Genomic DNA, 19,978 nt, shown 5'->3' with positions numbered 1-19,978 from the left:
GGTAGACAGGAGCTAGGCCAGCACAGATGGCAATTAGACACTCCCACAAGAGGAAGGCTGGGATACACAGGCTGTGCTAGGGAATTCACAGAAAAAGTCAGGAAATTACCTAGCAAGTTCTATAGCACACTGCAAGTAAATAAAAAATAATTTACAGCAAGTAAAAAATGCTGTAAGGAAGCAGTTAAAATACTTTTCTGTGTTTTTTTTTTTTTTAAACCTGTAATATTTTTAGCTGGTAATAGGGTCCTTTATAGTAAACAGATCTGTATTATGTTCACTATATAGACGGTCCATATATTGATACAAGATAATCTTATCCCCCGCTAACTAAGGGATAATAAATTCAGTAAATGAAAAGACTTTTCTTAAAAAATAAAGGTGCCCTAGTTGCTCAACTCAAATTTCAGCCTATTGCTAAACTGTACAACCCAGAGAAAAAATACAGACGTGTTTGCTGCCATCATGCATCATCTTCCTCGGAGGTTACCCTTTCTCGTTAGCTTTGGTTTGGGTTTCTCCATGTATGGTGGATCAGCTTGAGAAGCCAGGGGGGCTAGATATGGGATTTGGGTTCTGGCACAGAGATTGCTGAGACAGTCTTTGTGTTTGAAGCCTTCCAACCCCATGGATCCTGTGTCTGTGTCTCTGCTTTCTGATCCTCAGAGCACAGCTCCTCCAGCCATGCAGGGCATTAAGGGATTTGCGCTGCACGCTGGTAAATTTGATATGTCCTTTAACAGGAGACAAATGGTTCACAAGGTTTTAAAAGTATTGACTTTTCTTTAACAATAAGCGCTAATGGCCTTCAAATAATCAATACTTAAAGTCATTACAGGGTTACACATTATGCGGCTAAAATGAGCTGCTACGTCGCTTAACCCTGTCCTGTCCCCAGGCAGCGATGTCGCATGCAAAGCCACTGCACATAGATCCAGTGACCAGCCAAGACTAGCAGACATCTTAAGTTTTATCCAAAGGATTTTATTCATCACACATGTGGATTCCTTGTCTGTGTGGGGAAGAGTGACATTCCTGTGCTTGACAGAAGAGTTATTTACTGGCTAGAATTATTCTCAGCGATAATACTGGCCTCAGATTATCCAAATATTTTTTCTTCAACTGCGGGTTGAAGGAAAGAAAATCCTAAATTTTACCCTATCAACACAGTCCGTTTAGTGTGCTATTGCGTTCTGACAGCAGGAGGTTTCTCTGCCGCCAAAATACAATGATTGCTACTTGCAGTGATCGTACAAATAAAAACTTGACAGGTTGGTTGTACGGCAGTCAATCTAAAGATCGACTTCAGTACAACCAGCCTGCCCATATATGAATCTAAATTTGTCCGGTTCCTGCTGAATTTTGATTTGTTTATGCCCGGGTTTATGTAGCCACTGGGGCATTGCTTTATTGATACTTCCTTTTTCTTCCCCCGTATAACTGTACAAGACCTAAACCATGTTGATTGGACTAGAACAAGCAGTAGGCTGATGATGGGGCTGAATAGGTTACCTTTTGGGCAATACCACCACCATGTAACTGACTCCATTTTTTAGCATTCCCTAAAGAATATGTTACCCCAACATCTCATATTCTTTATATGTGTCTGTTGTGCCATGTATTTGTGTTAAAAGGTATCTTGTTTGCTTTGTGTTGCTTCCTTTGCATTAAAGACCTGGTGTTCTTTCTAGTCCCCCTGCTGTCCTATTTCAAACTGACCATGCTAGACATTTGGGCACATCCATCCCAGCATAGTCCGTCTTCTGGCTGTGATGATTCAACGATGCGATGGTGCTCAAGACTGCCAGTCTCCTCCACTGACATCAGTAGTCTTCAGGATCTTGAGAGAACCCCATTGCTGGACATGCAATAGGAAGTGCCCATGCCATGCAGGGATGTGGAAATCTGAAAGGGACCCACCCAGGAAATAAACAGAAAAGGAGAAGACTTGGGCCAGCTGCATCATGTGACTGACCACAGCTTCAGGTAAAAAAAAAAAAAAGAGCATTTAACAAGTTTTATTTCTTTTACTTAATCAGGTAGGGGCAGGAGGGAGATGACAAGAGAATGCACAAGCGGGGAGATAAAATACACTAACACTTCTGTCTATGATATCTGCACCTCTCAAATCTGAAAAAGACTGAAGCTTATCAGGAGCTTTGCTATTCAGCTTGAATAAAAGTATAGATTTGAAAGGGCACAGCAGTGATCCTGCCACAGCATTCACCTCGACAAGTGTAAACTTAAAAAAAAAAAAACGTTTAGCTGGAATTCAGACTTAAAGCTCTACTCTAACCAGGGATTCACCCTCAAGCATTGCCCCGTCCTCCTGTAACAAGTCTAAAATCCCCAACTACTTACTCAAGTCTGTGGTCATATGATGTTGAGTTCTGAGCCTTCACTGCTCCTTATTGCAGGTTGGGGGGGGGGGGGGGGGTGTTGTCCTGGGAGGGTGCCATGTCCCTGCATCAGTGACTTCACCATAATTACATTATAACAAGGGGTCAGCAGACAGGCCATAATGGCAAATCGCTGATCTCCACTACCAGAAGAGGCGCTAGAGAGGGACTCGAGATTACACATTAGGGTAAAAGTACGTTTCTTTAATAATTAAAAAAGTTTGCATTTGGGTTGAGGGGTTTTATTTGCCCAGAGATGGGTTTTAAAGTTGACACCAGCATAGTCGATAAACAGCCTCTGTGAGGCTCAATCAGCCTATGTTGACTCTGCATTACAACTGGAGTTTGTAGGGGGCTGGACAAGGTGAACATTGGTCTGTGTTTTAACCTAGCTACCTATGTAATATTTCCTAATTCAGCATGCCTTTGTCAGGTCAGGGCAATATACCCGGTTCATAAAAGTCATTATGTTATTTTTGTGTCCTGGAACGTTTATTCCAGCATGTGCTGCAAAGGAAAGTTGTTTTTCATTTTATCGTGGCAACAATTTCCTGTGAGCCGGGTCCCTGGCTGTATGCACCAAGTGATAACAGATCCCAGGGTGCATTTAGGTTTCAGAGCTGTCAAGATGCTCAGTAATTCTTCCTCCCTTGGAGTTCTCCCACAGTGAGATGGGAAGGAATCTTTACCCCATGCCAAGCCTTTTCCACCTCATGCAATTCCCCGTCTCTCCGTCTGCCATAAATCTATCTTCCACTCACGCACCCTGCCTCTGGGAGAGAAATGGGAGCGGAGGAAGGGGGGGAGTATTTGTCAGCTCCAGCTATTTGCTGCAGGCTAGCCAGCATCAGTGTATGCTTTTAACTCTTTACAATCCTGCAGGTCCACAAAACTGGTTCTAAAAGAGACAAATGAATGCTATTCAGCTAATTAGAAGAAATCTCCAAAATAGGAACCATCTGTGAAATCTCTCGAAAATTACCCCCGATAAGCACACAATATGCAGACTGAACAATTTCTAAAAAATTCTGTCATTCATTAGGGGTATTTTACTAAAGCACAGAACTCTAGGAATGCATTACACAAAGATATTGATGTTTTTTATCTAGATAATCTATCCCTGCACACATAGGAACATTTAATGTCTGCAAAAGATAAGGGTGAATGAGTTTACATTTCCAGTTGGGGGTAGTGGTACACTTTTCTGGTACTTACAAAGTCATGCCCTCTGATTGAAGATGTGGAGCAGTAGGTGTATGTTGGGAAGTTGCCAGCACAGAGTGGTGTATGAACCCCATGTGATCCTGAGTGGCAATGCACTTGTTTGAACTATGGAGGAACGCTTATCAAGGTAGACTGCTAGGTCAGTAAACCTTCAAGTTGTCAGTGCCAAATGTATCCATGCAGTTCCAGACCACCTCCTACACCATCACAGCTATGCAAGATTGTCATTATAAGGCTCTGGTTACACGTCTGTGATGAGATCTGTGTCACTATAGTCAATGGTGCTGTTCACATTGTATACCTGAAGGGTTCCACATGTACTGGCACTTTAAGGCTGGCTCCACCCAGCAGTGATGACAAGGGTCATAGTAGCCATCTTAGAGAGAGCACATGTAGGAAGCAGATAACATGTACTGTCCTGAGATGCATGTTGCAGTGTACAGATGACCTGACATAAACATCCATTGTTACAGACCCGAGTCTTGTGTCTCTGACAACACAGAGGATACAACACACATAACCACAAAGTATACAGAGCAGCTATGGAATTCATCTCCAAACTATATGTCTTGTGTCCTAAATGAAAAACCTTAAAATTGAGACTACAGTCGGATAACAGGCACCACAGCAGGCCAATTGGTTATTTTTGCAAGGAACCAGCACTGGCACTGAAGTTGCATGTTTGATTCAGGTGTGCGTTTCACATTCCTTTGTATCCAGGTTCCCAGATGGCAAGCAATTGAGCTGCAAGTTTGAAAATGACTTGCCATGCTATTGTTCGACCAGCCAGGCTTCACAAATGTGTTGCACAATTGCAACAAATATGCATTTCAGGACTCCAGATCAACTTTCTTTGCAAACATCCTGCACGTCAGCTGCAAGATCTGGTTCAGTTATGTTGTGTAATAGTCATCCCACCACAGGGGTCACTGTGACTTGCAGAGCTCTTGCTAGAGACTTGTCATTCAAGTTTGCTACAAATTGTAAAGTGTCAACTAGAACTTGTGCTTTAAGTGCTCTGCAAATGTATAACTTGCCTGGGAAAATGTGCAACAAGTTAACAGACTTACAATTCAACACTGCCACAAATTTGTGGTAAGTTATCCTTGATATCTTGAGTTACAACACCTACTGTTGTAAAGGGTTCATACTGTCAGGTTTATGTGAAAAAGAAAAATAGACTTACTGGTCAGATTTTTGTAGAATGAATTACGATTGGTTGCTATTGATCACTATGCTTAAAGCAGAGTTCACCCAAAAGCTTATACGCTTCCTTCCCCCTCCGGTGTCACACTTGGCACCTTTCAAGGGGAAACGGGGACCCGTTTTTGACAGATCCGCGGCCCGATCTCCCAGAAGTTCGGCCCCCCTCCTCCTTCCCCTGCCGTAGGGCCAATTAGAAAGTGCTTTGCGCATGTGCAGTAGGGAACCAGCAGTGAAGCCGAAAGCTTTACTACCTGGCTCCCTTACCAGGAATGATGGCGGCAGCCCCTAGGAGTCGATTCGAAGATCGGCTGGGGTGCCGACATTGTGGGCTCCCTGGACAGGTAAGGGCCCTAATATTAAAAGTCAGCAGCTGCAGTATTTGTAGCTGCCGACTTAATTTTTTTCACCCAGGCTGGAATTAATCTTGTCATGCCATGTGAGAACATTTTGGGAGAAAGGAGGCATGAACTACATGTATGCAGGCTGTCAGTGGGGTCCACAGACTTGTCTGTTGTGGTGTCCAGCCATTGGTTTATCAGACACTCCTTAAAGCAGGAACGTAATTATTAAAAGGGAAGTTCCGCTTTATGTATGTCCTACTCCAATATTAGTAAAATTACCTAGTGTTGAGTGATTCCCGAATGCTTAAAACAATCTAAAATATGTCAGTAAAAGTGTTTTTTTTTAAAGAAATAAATAGTTATTGGTTGTTGGGCTTGTATCACCAGAGTGACAACAGAACTGGAGAGTGGCTCAGATTATCTCCAGTCTGACAATGTCACAAGAGTTTCAGGCTTGTCTCACTATTTAGCTGGGGGGGGGGGTGTCTGGCAACAGGCCCCTCTGGGAGCCAGATAATCCCACCCTGTCAAGCCTGCACCAGACAGAAGAAAAACAACTGCAGTTTTTGTTTGCCAAACACTGATCCTATAGAAAGCCCCAGGACTCTCCCGCCCCTTACTGGAATCAACCGTTATTTACTAGTCCTCTGCCAGCGTCAACGGCAGAAGATCCGGTCCTGCCCAGACAATGATCTTTTATCTGGTGCTAAACAACAACCACATTCCCCTCTTTCCTCATGAAGTCTGGAACAGAAAGAAGGAATTGCTCCGTTCCAGATGGAAATTACAGGTCAGAGCCAGATCTAGCTCCTCAGACACACTTGCTCCCTTCTCTCCTGCTCTTTCCCCCACCCAAACATGCTTTCTTCATCTTTTCCTCTGGCTTCCCTGGAAGACATCCAGGCCACACAGAGGTTGGGAGGTTTTCCTGGAGTTATGCTGGACAGGAACCATGCAATCCCCACAACTGGCGTGTCTGTAGCTTTCCCCATGATGGGAAGGGTTAGCCAAAGTGCAAACCCCTTCGCTCACACATGTTCCCACAACGCTATCGCCCTTAATGCAATCCTACTGCAGAGACTGATCCTACACATCCTTCCAGAGCTCTGCGCCTAGTCATCCTTCCAAAGAGTGAGATTAACATCTTAAGACCACTTTGCTCTTGCCTAGAAACCAGCACTCCCTGTGTAACAACAGAGACTAAAGGGGGGAAAAAAAGAAAGGAAAACTCAGAAGAGCCAGGAATTCGAATTACACATAAACTGAGAAAATAAAATATCTACTTGAGTCACTTTTAGTCAAAGAAGGCTGCCAGATTCTGAGCACTGAAATTGACTATGAGCTAGAGTGGAAATGGAATAAATATTACCTTTAAAAAAAACACACCTGTTGACCTGATCTGAACCAACACAAGAGCAAACTCTATTTTAACCAATGGAAATTTCTCTGCTTCCAGCTAAGCTGTCGTATGAAACAGACCCTACTCATTTGATTGTCAGAAGACGTCTCTGCACTTATTGTGACCGGTGCTATATCAATTAATTCAGAGCATTTGAAAACAGTAAAATAAAAAAGTCAACGGCACAATGTTAATGATTGTAAAGAGACACCATATAATGGTTTCAAGGGACACTTGCTGGAAGACCCCACAACATCCTCCTTTACAGCAGAATGTACTTTATATATAATGTACTATATGTTCTGTGGTCCCAATAAATGTGCAGGTCCACAAAATCAAGTGACATATGTGAAAAGAGCTTTAGAGAGTTACTTATTGTACCTGTGATGCTAAGCAAGGTGTAACCGAGTCACATAAATACAGGTTTGCCTTACGTTGAATTCCACACAAACATTTGAATAAAAGTTAGTTGTAGTCTTTCGCCACCTGGAAAGCCCCTATGCATACAACCCTAAAACATCTTACACAAAAAAATAGTACAGATCTCATCCTGCCCAATACACTATGTAATTTATCTTGGCATAAAGAAAAAAAAAAAAGGTGTGCTGTCCCATTAAATGGATAAATGCATGAATAAGTGCAAAAAAAAGTAAATTGGAAAAAAATAACAAAGAAAAAATATGTGCTAACACATGTGATCACAAGCCAGTGCAAATATGAACAATGAATGTGCGCTGGTGCTCTTTATCATATATATATATATATATATATATATATATATATATATATATATATATATATACACAGTAATGCAAATAAACAGATATGATGAAGTCCCAATATAAATAAATGTGCAATAAATCTTAGTGAAGTAAAATCCACCAGAGAATATCTAATGCAGTAAAAAGTCCATATGCAGTTTATGGTGACTAAGGTGCTTAAAAAATTTCACACAGTGCGCAAAGGTGTTCCTTAGAGAAAAAGAGGGGCCTTTTCCAAATGGAAATGATCTCGAATTACAGAGATCAAAAGCACACAAACCCCATGATAAGTAATCACCGACAACAAACTTCCGATGGTGCACTTTCATTAATGGACTACATGAACCAGCACTTTGGGGTCAGAAAGCCACTCTCCACAAAGGCATATGTAAAGTACAATTAGAGAGAAGCCTCATAAAACAATACAATCAGATCTTCAAAAGAATTGCATTTACATTAAGGCAATTCAGAAATGGCAGTCCTCTGGGATCTCCAATCCCAGAGGACACCATTTATGGGGAAAAGCGTTGGAGCGGAGTCCGCGTGTGGCGTCATCACGTGTCAGGTGACACTGTGGCAGACTTGTTTTACAATTGCTGCCGTTTTTGAACTGCCTTAAAGTAAGTGCAATTCATTTGTTAATAAAGATGATCTGATTGTATTGTACTATGAGGCTTCTCCCTAAGGGCTTGTTCAGGTAGTCCATCAATGAGAGTGCGCCATCGGAAGTTTGTTGCCAGTGAGAGTACTTATCTTGGAGGCAGAGTTTCCATTTGGTAAGAGGTCGCTCTTTTTTTTCTAAGGAACACCTTTGAGCACTGGAACACTTATAAGTGGATTTTTTTAAGCGCTGAGCACCTTAGTCACCATCAAGGGCTCATGGACTTTTATTAGATATTGTCTGGTGGATTTTATTTCACTAAGAATTATTGCACATTTATTTATATCTGGACTTTTTTTTAATCGTATTTGCACAACTGTATATATTCTTTATGTATAATTAAGAGTGCCAGCACACACATTCATTGTTGTGCATATTTGCACTGATTTGTGATTGCAAATGTTAGCACATATTGATTGCTTTTTTTTTTTTTTAATGCATTTATCCATTTAAAAAGGGACAGTGTACTTTTTTTTTATAGTTTAGTACAGGTTTATTTGCCGAGTGTTTGGAATACTTCAGTTGCAGCAGTCCACCATCATTTTCCTTGGGGGCTGAGCGCAAGAATTTATTTTATAGTGAATTTTTCCTAGTATTGCCAAGGAAACAGTTCTGCATTTCTTCTGGTCATGTGACAGGATTTGTCTTGCTCCAGCCTTTTCAGCAAATTGATGTGTCTGAAGTAAATGCTCTTTGTGTGCATCTAGTACAGAAGCTCCATAATATGTTCATCACAGGATACTCAATTATGTGTTTTTGTTTTGTTTTTTGTGTGTGTGTGTTTTTACTTTGATAATAAAGCAAGGTAAACCTTAATAAAAAAAAGTGATGACACATTAAAAATACTGTGAAATTCACTGCTAGATAACCTTGTTTTTTTTTGTTGTAAGCTTTTGTGTGTGTGCGTGATTGCAAAAGTACTGCTTCAAACATATTGTTCTGAAAGATGAAGCTTAGCAAATTCCCAGTCCCGATGTGCTGTGCCTGTGTGCGTCAGGGCTATTATAGGCTGCCCACACACACCACTGCTTACTCACTCTGCACTTTCGCACCTCTCAATCTGCACTCTGTACTGTCTTGCTGATGTCACCAAGCTGGCACCATTTCTCACAACGTACCCACACCATATATACCGTACTAGTTACCACTTTGTGCTTTCATAGATGTCATTTATTACACAAAAGAGGGGCATTTACGTATGGCTTCTATATTTAAAGTGTTTGTTACACCCCCCCCCCCCCCACTCAACAAAAATATTGATCTTGTTACTTTAAAGCATGTTGTGCTGTGCTTGTGCTGTGTAATTTGGCCCCCTGTATCACCTGAATTGCCTGGCTGATCCTGCCAGTTTCTGCCCTCCCCTCTGTACGCTGACCACGATAATCAGGGCTGCTGAGCCCTGACACCATTGTCAGCGTATGTGCCTCCATCAGCCGCAGCCCTGCTCTCTGTGTCTCCTCTGTCCTCCTCCCCCCTCCCCACCCTGTTTGTCAGCTCCCCAATCCTCCCCTCATACGTTAAAAAACACAAAGCAAAACAGTTTTTCTTCTATAGTTCTGTCTATTACATAAGATTAAGCTCCCCAGTAGTTGTCATTTTTAAAAATATGTGGTATAATAGCTTACTTCAGAGCGCCGTTCAGCGCTCATGTGACTGCCCGCTGGTCTCCTCTCTTCCTCTCATCTCGGCTGACGTCACCGAGGAGTTTCCCAGCACCTCCCCCTGCAGCCATCAGATCAGGACAGGAGGCCGGCGGGCAGTCAGCTGAGCCCCAAACGGTGCTCTGAAGTAAGCTTTTATACCGCATATTTTTAAAAATTACATCCACTGGGGAGCTTAGTGTTATATACCAGAGGAAACTATAGAAGACAATTTTGACCTTAACAAACACTTTAATCTATGTCACACAATATTTATATTTAAAGAACAACTATACGATTAAGTGTAAAAAATCCTGAAATAGCAGAAAGAAAATGCAATGCAAGGAGCAAATGAGTTGCCTCACCCCAGAACAGCATAGTTTCCTTGCACACAGTACTTGGAATCTACAGAGCTGCTGATCATATAAGCAGTGATTGGCAGTGTCTACAAGCTAAAAACAAGTAGGCAGGGTCTGCCTCAGGTGGATTCAAAGAGGCATCATGCTGACAAGCCATGCATTATAGATTTTTTCCCCATTCATCCAGCAGGTTAAAAAAAAAAAAAAAAAAGACCGATTCACCCAGTCGATTTGGATGGGGAATCACTCCCACTGATCTATTGTGTTCTGACAGCAGGGAAATTTCTCCGCTGTCAAAATGAACTGATCAGCACTGCTGGGGACAGCGATCATACAGAGATTTTTCCAATAAACTGGTTGTACAGAAGATCGACTTCTGGACAACCAACCTGCCCAAACATGGATCAAAATTTGGCTGGTCCCTGCTCAACCTTTTGAATTTCTATCGAATTTGAATCCACTTAAAGTGGTTGTAAACCCTTCCATATGCCCAGTGAAGTGACTGGCCTCAGGTGATACACAATAAGATTAAACAAATACTCCTACATAAGGTGTACCTGTCTATCTGCAGTTCTTCTCTACATCCATTAACATTTCTGAATTTTAAAGCTTGTCTGAGATTTCAGAATAAAGGGGACGGAGCTGAAGTTACACTGTGCAGAGCTCAGTGAAGAGAGCCTCCATACAGCACACAAAAATACAGCCGAGGCTGTGAATCAGCTAAAGGACCCTCCCACATCACCATTTTTCTCTTGGTGTCAGGAAAACTTGTCAGATGTGACTCGTAATAGCAGAGGAAGGAAGCAGCAGACAGGAGTGACACTTAGTGCTCTTAATCAAGACAAGTACAGTGGAACCTCGGATTACGAGCATAATCCGTTCCAAGAGAATGCTCGTAATCCAAAGTACTTGTATATCATAGCGAGTTTCCCCATTGATGTCAGTCGAAAAACGAAAATAATTTGTTCCACATTGCCTTTAAGGGCATGCAATACCGCATGCGGTCAGAGGTGGGGGGGCGCCGGAGAGCCTCGGAAACGGCCGGAAAGGCCCGAGGACACCTCGGCTGAACTTGAAAAGACTCCATTCCCGAGGTTTGCCGAAGTCAGCTGTCCTCGGGCCTTTCCGTGCATTTCCGAATGGCGTCGGCGGTAAAGTGCTTTCACACTGGAGTGACAGGAGAGGTGCTTTGCAGGCGCTAAAATGCCTGTAAAGTACATCAGTGTGAAAGTAGCCTAATGTTCTTAGGATGTGTTTGGTAAACTTTGCAGCCTGGTTGTTTTTATCCTTCTCTTGGCAGTGTGAACCCTATGTATGCAGGACCAATAGGGGCAATGTGGGAAATAAATTCTTGGAGGAACATTTAGCAGAGCTGCAAACCAAGTATAGTTTCCAATGAATCTATATACATTGGGCTTTCCTGATAGAAGTTAGCGGTGTATAGAAAACCACTGCCCTTCCTCCAATGCCATTTCTAACTTAACTAATTTAAACCCTGATAATCATCTACGGTATGTTTATCCTTTAAAGTGGAAGTCCATGCTAAAACTAAAATCCCTGCATCTATAGACACCCACAATCTAACACTAACCTATCTAGCCCTCTAAAGAAAAAAAACTGTATACATACCTTTTCTGAAGCCCATCCGACCCGGTTTCCAGCGGCGGAAGCTCTGCAGAGGACACAGCCGACAATGGCTGTGAAATGAATGGGGAGTGATGTCACCCATAGTAACCTATAGGGCTTCCATTGTAAGATGTGGCTGACAGCTCAGAGTGGGATCGGGTCGGATCGGCTGCAGAAAAGGTATGTATACAGATTTCTTCTTTACAGGGCTAGATAGGTTATGTTAGATTGTGGATGTCTGTAGATGCAGGGATTTTAATGTTAGGGTTGGCTTTGTTATTTAAGCCATTTTTCAGGTTATGTTTACCTGCTCTTTAAACTAGTAGAGCCATATGGAACATATTATGCATATGCTGAATTATGTTTTTAAAGCATTAGGTTCTAGAAATATGAACGTTCTATAGATGCACACGGCTCAGGACTGGCCATAGGTTTCACTGTACCTGTCTGTGAAGTGGGAGGTGTCCCGATGCTGCGGCAGGCCTTGCTTCCTCCGCTGGCTTGAGGAGTTACTTGAGGTGGGCATGTGAGCTTCCATGGCTCCTGGGTTTCTCACCACAGCAGCTGCCACTTCTTGGCGTACCCGCAACAGATCTGGAAAAAAAAGAAGAGTAGATATTGTCTGAAGCTGAAACACCCAGGAGTGAGACAAACTACTGACAAGGCATCTGCTGACACAGATCTCCTGCATCTTCCGCCCCCAATTCACATCTTCTCCGGAACTCCTTACTCATCTGTCTGTCGGTGTGCAGCAATCATTACCTGGCTGCTCACTAAGCTCATCCTGCTCTTTATCACTCTCCCGCTCCATATCTTGCCCTCTTTGTTCCGCTCTCTATTTTCCTTTTTTAGCTTCTCTTCCTCCCCCTTTCTTCCCTCTCTCCGTTCTGCACAATCAAAACCACATGTTTCACTTCCACTGGAGCTCGAGCCTTACGGTTAGCTAGAAAACATATGCGGCCAAATGAGTCACCCTTGGGTGGAGGGGGCTGAGCGAGGAGGTGGAAAGAGCCCAGTTTTTCCTCACGAGTGTTAAATAGGGCATTACAGATAACCCATAGACCAGACAAATACAGTTAAAATATTTATATAAATCCTGACTGGCAAGAATTTCCATAGGTTTTTTTCTACCTCTCAGATGCACAGGCTAAGGTTACTCTCCAGGACCAAGTCTGACTCCTCACGTGGGAAGTCAGCCAGGGACCTGTATGGTTTGTTAGTTATCCCTCCATAGCAGAGATGAAAATGGAAATTCTCCAAACTAGACAGCTAGAGACAGACTTGTGCAAGTTACTCCTGAGTTAGTGCCTGCAGAATAGGTTATCTAACTACCCACACACAGGTAAGTATCACACAGACCACAGTAGAGCTGGGTATACTGGCATGTTATAAAATAGTGCAACCAAGAGATGACAGCTATGGTTGACTACAGCTTACACTACTGCAATGCGATTTTAAAAATATTTGCAGTGTGATTATGTAGTGCGACTTTGATTGCTTTTTGGATGTGGTTTGCATAATGATGGGGCCAAATCGCACTGTAAATCACACCAAAGTAGCACAGGACCCTTTGCCAAATCGCACTGCAGATGCACTTTATTGATGTGAACAGGCACCATTGGAAGCAATATTATTTCCATGCGATTCATTGTGACCCAAGTCGCATCTGAAATCACATCAGTGTGACCCAGGCTTTACAGTAGTCATATCTACCAGCTGGTTTCAAAGAACCATAAGGGAGTGGGTGAGCCACTGGAAACTCGGGGGTGCCACAGAAGGGTTGGCGATTCCCTGAGAATTGTTGACAGGCTGTCTGCCCTGTGCCCACAGCCATGTGGCCTGCAACTCACCAGAAGCAGCTGATAGGACGTCTAAACCCTCCCTCTGTGTGTATCTCTTGCAAAAGGTTTTGCATGCTTTAAAGAATTCTGTTTGTGTGCTTGCAACTCAAAAAACACTCAATACTGCACCACTTGGTTAACCCTAACAGGCTAGTTCCTTACAATAATTCCACAATTGGTAGCATGATAGGGTTACCCACTCTTAAGCTGACCATACATGCTTTTTTTTTTTTTCAATCAGTCTGTTAAATGGGAAAAAAAAAGATCCGATTCCCCCATCCACACACTTGGATGTCAATGGGGGAATGTGCTATTGTGTTCTGACAGCGGGGAGACTTTCCTGTCATAATCAGTGGACAGGACTGTATATGGCCAGGTGCTGACTGACAAGCTACAGGCCTGTGAATCAGCAGTGATACATTACTGATAGCCATGTCCCTCTACATCAGGCATGTCCAAAGTCAGGCCCGTGGGCCAATTGCGGCCCCCGTTATGGTTTAATGTGGCCCCCCTGGTAATTTGGATATATATCTCTTTTGTGGCCCCATCTGTAATTGTAAGTCCTGTCTCCTGGTCTGCCAATGGATGACTCCTCTGTCTATCATAGGAGGCGGGACATTGTATTAAAGCGGCTGCTGTGTAAACAGGAGATTCTCCTGTATGTAATCTGTTGGCGCTCATCCCCTCCGAGGCTGCAGATGGGCATCGATCAGGCTGCACTGATGGCAATGGAGAAGCTGCATTAATGGCAATGGAGAGGCTGCATTCATTGTAATGGTAAGGCTGCATTCATTGTAATGGTGAGGCTGCATATGGGCACTGTTTAGGCTGCATTGGTTGGCACTGGCCCTTATTTTGCTTCACAGTTCTTTATTTAAAATGTAATTTTTTTTTACTGAAACTTCCCTCCTAAAGTGAAGGTGTGTGTTATACGCCGATACATACGGTATATCCAAATAGCACACCCAAGCTCATCCTTAGTCCTGAGAGGCGCTCAGGGATTCGTTGGGGCCACAAGAGATATATATCTCTATCCAAATAATACGCCTGACCTCATCTCTTCACCACACACAGTCACAAAGGCAAGAGAATTATTTTTGGGCCATGTATTAGTGCTCGGATGAACATACTTAGACCAACTTTTAATGGTTCAAAGAATGTCAGGCAAAATGTCCAGCCCTCACGCATGTTCAAAAAAGTTTGGACACCCCTGCTCTACATCTTCTCATCCCACTGTACTGCAAGCAGGCACTGCCTACACGAGAGTGGCAGATCAGCTCTGAATTCAGGAGTAGGGCAGCATTGTTGCCATATTATCACATGTGAACTTCCCTGGAGGATTGACCGGCATTTGCAGGACTTACAGGGGGGACTAAATGTAAGCACAGATGCATATATATTTAAGTTCTGCAGACATATATATATATACACACACACACACACATACATACAGGGTGCCATAGTGCTACTGCTCTCTCATGAAAAGAAAGTGGGTTCAATTTATATCTGTTTATATAACATGATTTTTACAGCCCCTTATTTTAAAGAATTATGCTTTAAGATAATCTTTGTTAAATATCACGTTAAATGAACACGTACGTATATCTGCTATATTGCGTTCAGCACTGAAAGGAACCATACACTAGTATAATTTGATCAGGATCACACATCACAATAAAAAAGAAACATGGAATGATTATAACAACTAGATACAGCTTTTATACAATTAAGACTGCTTGGGTAATTGCCTTTCTAGGGGTGCTGAGCCAGTTGCCTGGGGGTGAGGGCTTTGAGTTTGGCTAGGTCTGCCCGCCACAGATACTGGCTCCTCAAGCTCCAGGTTACCAACTGTGTTCCTGGATGCCTAGCTATCTGTGAGACGCGCTGTGTAGATGAGATATGGCAGCTCAGCCTGGGGGGGCTTCCCGGCTGCTGCGCTTGGCAGAGTCACGGGGGTGTCATAGCCTGTCAGAGCTGGCAGCTTCAGGAACACAAGCCACGGAGATGGGAGGGTGAGCGGGGGCCATCAGCAAATTTAAAGGAAGCCGGAATTATTCAGCAAGCTAAAATTGTCTGACCACCCAGAGATAAGAATCAGCGCTGTATTTGCCCGTCTTAAAGAACCACATCCTTTCTTTCATATTTGGCACACAATCTCAGAACAAAGCAGGCATTTTTGAACATCTCAGAAATATCTATAATGAACACATTATTACATTATTAATGAATAATACTATACTGCTAATTCACAGCTACATAATGGAAAGCAACAATCTATTATCAAAATAGAAAAACTCTTTCTATCCTTTATTAGAAAAGGCTATATAAGCAAACAAGAAATTAAAATCCACAACATCTATTATAATTCTCGCCTACCCATTACCATCCATTTATAACCAAGTGGAAACCGCTATATCGTTATAACTACCCAGGGATGGATATACTATTAGACATTGTAGGCTTGGTCCTATAGGTGGCAAGAGGAGACAGGAGGATTATAAAGTGATACAAAAAAGTCACTTCATATAAGCTACATCATATCACTGTACACGTGAAGCGCGAAGCTGTCTCCTGGGGGCTTACTACACACGTCCACCGACTCCTATCTCTCTGCTCGGATCCATACAAGAGGCGGGTTTCACATAATTATACCAGTTTGCTTTGCCTCATTGGACCCCTGGTATTGTATTCTGATGTCTGTGGACCCTATAAGCTCTAATCTCTGGATACCTGCCCCCATCAAGCGAGATATTGGTTATCCACTAAATTACGGACAATACGTCTACTAGTGTTCAGTATACGGCATTTCCTATATTGGATATTTCCCATACAGGGAACATTTGCCTAATCCTATATCTGACCTGCAAGCAGAATTTCCGCTATACATGCTGTCTCTACTCTTCTCCCTATGGAATTTTCCTTGTCTATATAGATTCTCCGATATTTGGATATTTATATATCAGATCCTGTCCATCTCAAGATAGTGAAACTTGTTCTCTGTTCTTGCTATTTTTTTGTTCATCCTGGAGAAGCCTCACGGCGAAACGCGTAGACGCACAAGGGACCGAATATATACTTTGTAATATCTTGTATGGTTTTAATTCTTGAACACTATCAATTTGTATTTTTCTTTAATAGATATATATTTTTGCTATTTCTATTGTTTCCTTGACTTCAAAGTCCGACCATTGGTTACCCCTTTTGAGTAATCGCCTATGTTTGCTCCCTCAATAAGTCCATAAACTATCAACTTGTTGATTTAGCAAATTGCATCCAGTTCCTGATGAACAGCCCTGATCCAGTGTATAGCCAACATAAACCAGGTTGGGCTTTTAATAATATGGTCCGGGTCTGTTTCAACATGCCTTTTTTCATTCAAGTCTATAGGAATGTAAAACGTGCTTGTAGCAGATCATAGGGAGATCAGCTGCAGATCATCTGTACCGGTCAATGAATTCTGAATGATCTCAAACTGATGCCATCAACAAAGATCAAAGCCCATTGACACAGGCACTTAAAGCGGGGGTCAAGCGGGAATACATTTTTTTTTTATATGCATCTGCCGATATTCACATAGTGAATGTGGTACTCACGTGTCCTTATTTCATAGGCCCCTGCAATGTCTTTCTGACGCAAAAGTGACTTTATAAAAAATAATTGCTTGAGGATTCCGTCTTGCTTGTGGGCACTCTGAAGCCCACAAGCATTTCCTTCCGGGATACGCTAAATGCTGATGTCCCAGCATTCACAACTCTATCCCGCGCATGTGCAGTGTTGACGGCGAGCGGCGCCGCCAACACTACACAGTTGATTATAGTACAGCGCGTCTCTTGGGAGTCTCGACACATCACTCCCAGGAGACATCGCGCTCAGCCGGGGAAATCGAACGGCACGCCCACTCCCGCGGGGAAAGGAACCCGGAAGCAACAACAAATGCTGCCGAATCAAGGTAAACAATGCGATTAAAAAAAAAACAATGGATTATACATACACGATGGCTGGTGGTATGAGTCAGACAAAGTTGACTTTTAGGGTGAACCTCCGCTTTAACAAGGTGATCCCTGTAGAGGAATGCTGTGTTAGGCACTAAAGTGTGTGTGTCTACAGGTTCAAATTAGGCCCTGAAAGTACTCTAAAGTGATATGGGACAAGGCGAGGAGGAGGTGTTGCTGCATCATTCAAGCTTTTTTAGGCTTACACAAAGAATGAAAGTGCCAGACATTGCAGGTTTACATACGTAGCACAAAGATGGCCTGAAAATGTACACAGGCCAATAGTTTTTTGGAACTATAGAAAGAGCTTTTTCGTTTTTTCTTCAACGAGTTCAGCTTTAAGTACCATTAGAACTTTAAAACAGGGCAGTGGTCAGCTTATATCTGTTGCATCTTCTTGTTAAATCCATTCAGTGTTTCTGCTACTGCTGTTGACATGCCGTTGAAGTCCCTTGCTATCAGTGACAGGCCCAGATATGGTACCCTGACTCAGTCCCCCGCTGCCTCTATAAATGTACAGGGTCCAGGCTGTTCCTCTGACAGCTGGAATATCACATGGAGTGACACTGTAAGCCCAGGAGGCTGCGGGTAAAGCCAGGATCACAAGGCAGGATTAATAGCAGACGGGAGAAAGCGAAGATAAAAATCTTCATGGATCTGCATTTATATCACAGCTGCCCGGAAGAGAATACAGGCCTAGCCTGAAATATTAGTCCCCTTGCTCAGCGGAGCCATCAGCACCGCTCCAACCCCCTTATGTATAGAGGGGATCGAAGCACAATTTAACACCGTCTCCTACAAGATACACTGTGAGACCATTAAAACAGATTTTTACTATTTAATGCACGATACATATAGCCTGTGCCCAGTGCAGACCAAAAATACAAAAGGACAGCGATTAAATTCTTCAAAATGGGCCTAATATCTGTCAACCGACTCATTAAGTCTAAATACTAACTATGTACATGAAGTGGCAGCAACAGATATTTTATAGTTCATTTAAAGGTGAATTCTATCCAAAACCTTGGTTTTAAATTTGGGGAAGCAAAAGTGGATTGAATCATTTGTCTGCTTCTTTTATCTCACTGAGGTGTCAGCTTGACTCTCTAAATATTTGTTTAAACTACGCTATGATGAATCGATTAAACAAGAATACTTGTAATGACTGTGGCAGTTGGACATAACCAGGAATTCCAATGGAGAGATCTGGCTTCTGGAATCCAAAAGGGCCACCATGTAGTTCAGCCTGCCAGCAATCATGTAATCACACATCATTTCTGATTAGGGTTGAGGGTTTGTTAACATGCTTGATTTATTAAAAGAGTACAGTATGTTCGTATTTTCACTTTGTTCACAAATACCATTTTTGCTTGCACATGATTGGGTGACTGAGGTCAACACAACTCTTTGCAAAATGAAAATTTACTTTGAAATCGAACATGCTCTACTCCTTTTGTAAATCAGGGTCAATGTAATCTACCTTATTTGACTAAGGCTGGGTTCACACTGTTGCGAATTGGATGCATTTTTCTCTGCATCCAATTTGCATAGCAGGAGATTGTGACCGGCTCTCTATAGAGCCGGTTCACACATCTCCGGAGCGGCTCTGGTGCAAATTGCACATCAGTCCTGTGTGTCTTTTGGTCCATTTCAGGTCTGAATTCAGCAAAATAATTCAGGCTAAAATTTGACCTGAACCCGTGAATGGAGACTTACCGGACCCTCTGCTGTGAGCCGATCTGTGCTGGACTGCTGCTTTACGCAGTTCAAGTAGCTAGCACAGCCTTCCCTTACCTTCTGGTACTTAAAGATTCAGCACTTCAGAGGGGTACACTTGTGTTTGTTTTCAGATGCAGTTGAAGAAATCCCTGAAGGACCATGTTGTAGGCAAATGCAAGAGTGGTGGAAAAGCCAGTTCCTTTGTGAGCTGCACGGAGTGCAGTCAATACTGGGTAGGTCTCAGACAACCACTGAGAGCCCAAATGCACTTGGCTACAAAACTTCTCAAACTGACTTTCACTCTTCTACATATGTTGCTTTAGAACAGTGGTCTCCAAACTGTGGCCCTTTGCTTGTCTTTATCTGGCCATTGGGGCAGTATTTATCCCACTGATTCAAGACACTCTACTGCCCACTGACACCAACAATAGGGCATAATTCATGCCCCTAATACCAAAGATACTTTAGATTGTAGGCTCATTGAGGGCAGGGACTGATTTGAACGTACAATATGTAAAGCGCTGCGTAAAATGTTGGTGCTATATAAATACTAGTTAAAAAAAAAAAGGGACGGGACACTGTTTACTCCTACTAAAGCTAGAAAACAATTTCTATTCCCGTTGCCCCCCCTAAAGTTTGAAGGACAGTAAACTTTAGAAAGTTTGAAGACCCCTGATCTAGAGGAAGAAAAACGGATCCACCATTGGGCAAAATCAATGCAGCACGTTGGCAAAACGCTGTGGTAAGTGTTTAGCTAGAGTATTTTGAAGGCCTTGTCTTCTTGTTTGGGCTCCTCCTATATCCAATGTA

General features: G+C 42.7%; 1 protein-coding gene across 7 annotated transcripts in view; it reads right to left on the bottom strand.

Moving 5' to 3' along the window:
* The window catches only part of SAMD11 (sterile alpha motif domain containing 11), a 207,975-nt gene that overhangs the window by 25,833 nt on the left and 162,164 nt on the right, over positions 1–19,978 (bottom strand). For all 7 annotated transcript variants that reach the window (XM_040325953.1, XM_040325952.1, XM_040325950.1 and 4 more), the window contains exon 8: positions 12,060–12,210. In XM_040325953.1, coding sequence (XP_040181887.1) covers positions 12,060–12,210 — 151 coding nt within the window. The remainder of the gene's footprint in view (positions 1–12,059; positions 12,211–19,978) is intronic.

Source organism: Rana temporaria, chromosome 10 (genome assembly GCF_905171775.1).
Source record: "Rana temporaria chromosome 10, aRanTem1.1, whole genome shotgun sequence".
In the NCBI taxonomy this organism is placed as follows: domain Eukaryota; kingdom Metazoa; phylum Chordata; class Amphibia; order Anura; family Ranidae; genus Rana; species Rana temporaria.
This window is presented reverse-complemented; position numbering and strand designations above follow the sequence as displayed.